The sequence below is a fragment of the Mustela putorius genome, unplaced genomic scaffold (assembly GCF_011764305.1).
Source record: "Mustela putorius furo isolate JIRA1106 unplaced genomic scaffold, ASM1176430v1.1 tig00000129_pilon_pilon_pilon, whole genome shotgun sequence".
Taxonomy (NCBI): domain Eukaryota; kingdom Metazoa; phylum Chordata; class Mammalia; order Carnivora; family Mustelidae; genus Mustela; species Mustela putorius.
In genome coordinates this window covers 15,982,446-15,984,441 of record NW_025421290.1, presented here as the reverse complement: position 1 = coordinate 15,984,441, position 1,996 = coordinate 15,982,446, and the positions used below count along the sequence as shown (strand labels likewise).

Genomic DNA, 1,996 nt, shown 5'->3' with positions numbered 1-1,996 from the left:
GTCTGGTCAGAAAAAAATAGGGGGACTATTTAATAAGCTTTGGATTTTACTTACACATAGAGAAATCGAAACAGTTGTAATCTCATTATAACCTACTATACATTTTTAACAACATGTTAAAAGACAACTTTTGTAAACTAAATAATGACCTTTTGTATCAAAGAAATTTAGTCAAGCTAACACTTCCACAAAGAGTGTGCAAAAAACTAGTGTGAGCAAGTTATTTGGGTTTATGGATTTTGAGTATTTAAACTTCAGTGCAGCTCATCTTTACTTACATATTTGATCACAGACTTGAGCACTCTTCTGATTCTCTTTAGGCTCATGATTATCTGTGTGGATTTGTACTAGTAAAGAGGGATGACAGACTCCATTAACAATGACAGGAAATGAAATTCCTGGAATACTTGGGGAGAAAAACCGAGGCAGTGAACCAGTGTCTTAAATTTTGGGTGTCTTTAATCTTGGGTGCTTCAGGTGGAGTTGGTACTTTTGCTATACAGGTCATGAAAGCATGGGGTGCTCACGTGACAGCAGTTTGCTCTCAGGATGCCAGTGAACTTGTAAGGAAGCTCGGGGCAGAATATGTAGTTGATTACAAATCCGGAAGTGTGGAAGAGCAGTTGAAGTCTTTAAAACCGTTTGATTTCATTCTTGATAATGTCAGTGGATCCACTGTAACATGGGTTTTAAATTTTCTCAAGAAATGGTCAGGAGCCACATATGTGACTCTGGTGACCCCTTTTCTCCTGAACATGGACCGACTGGGCATCGCAGATGGCATGCTGCAGACAGGAGTCACCGTGGGTTCTAAGGCATTGAAGCATTTCTGGCAAGGAGTCCATTATCGCTGGGCCTTTTTCATGGCCAGCGGCTTGTATCTAGACGACATCGCGAAACTGGTGGATGAGGGAAAGATTCAGCCTGTTATTGAAAAAACGTTTCCTTTTTCTCAAGTTCCAGAAGCCTTCCTGAAGGTGGAAAGAGGACATGCAAGGGGAAAGACCGTAATTAATGTCGTTTAAATAAACACTCGGTGTGGCGAAAAAAAAAATTATTAGAACAGCTATATAACTAAGGGTAAGTCATTTTACCTACTATCCCTTGTCCCATTTTCTCCCTCTTTCCATTTTATTTTTTATTTTTTATTTTATTTTATTTTATTTTTTTTAATGGGTACAATGTTTTTCTTTTATTTATTTTTTTTAAGATTTTATTTATTTATTTGACAGAAAGAGAGATCAGTAGTAGACAGAGAGGCAGGCACAGAGAGAGAGAGAAGCAGGCTCCCTGCTGAGCAAAGAGCCCTATGTGGGACTCGATCCCAGGACCCTGAGATCATGACCTGAGCCGAAGGCAGCGGCTTAACCCACTGAGCCACCCAGGCGCCCTCCATTTTATTTTTTAAATGATGCTAAGATTTTCTTCTCTCTTTATCTGACAGACTATGACAACCAAATGTGTGACACAATCTTTCCATATTGACAACAGCCCAGCAACTATAACCTGATATTAACAAAATCCATTCAACTTTTAAGGTTCTGCTGTAAGGTGTTCTTCCCCCCTCAGCCTTTTTACCAACCACTTTCATTCTCCTTTTATTCCTGCCCTTCCTTCAAGCACTTAAGCATTCCAAACTAAGCACGTATTTTGTATTTGAAAAAAGGCAAGGCTTAATGCAAACCCAAGGCTTTCCTACTTTGGTATTTTCTTTCCTACCTTTACACTCTTAAATTACTGCTGTACTCTCTGTCTTGATGACCACAGACAATACAGTCTCCTCTAATTGCCACCTACAAATCCATTCTGAAATTCACTGAAAGTCATTCTTTTTAGCTCATCCAAGTACTCAATTTGCTCTCCCTGCAGCTACCATGGACTTTGATCCTCCAGCCAGTCACGAGAGTGGCTCAGTATGTAATCCTTCCCCACAACACTCTTCTAAAGGGCACACTCCATTGATGCTCATTTCCTCTCTATGGCATTGAGGTGGAGG

At 39.9% G+C, this 1,996-nt stretch overlaps 1 protein-coding gene across 1 annotated transcript; it reads left to right on the top strand.

Moving 5' to 3' along the window:
- The first annotated feature begins 389 nt into the window (after window positions 1-389).
- On the top strand, window positions 390-1,054 carry LOC101689250 (reticulon-4-interacting protein 1, mitochondrial-like). Its single transcript, XM_045074581.1, has one exon. It carries the CDS (start codon window positions 390-392, stop codon window positions 1,023-1,025), a length of 636 nt encoding a protein of 211 aa, XP_044930516.1. The 3' UTR covers window positions 1,026-1,054.
- Window positions 1,055-1,996: the final 942 nt, after the last annotated feature.

Excerpts from the sequence above, each read along its gene's own strand:
- LOC101689250 (XM_045074581.1), top strand. The coding sequence starts at position 390 with ATGAAATTCCTGGAATACTTGGGGAGAAAAACCGAGGCAGTGAACCAG.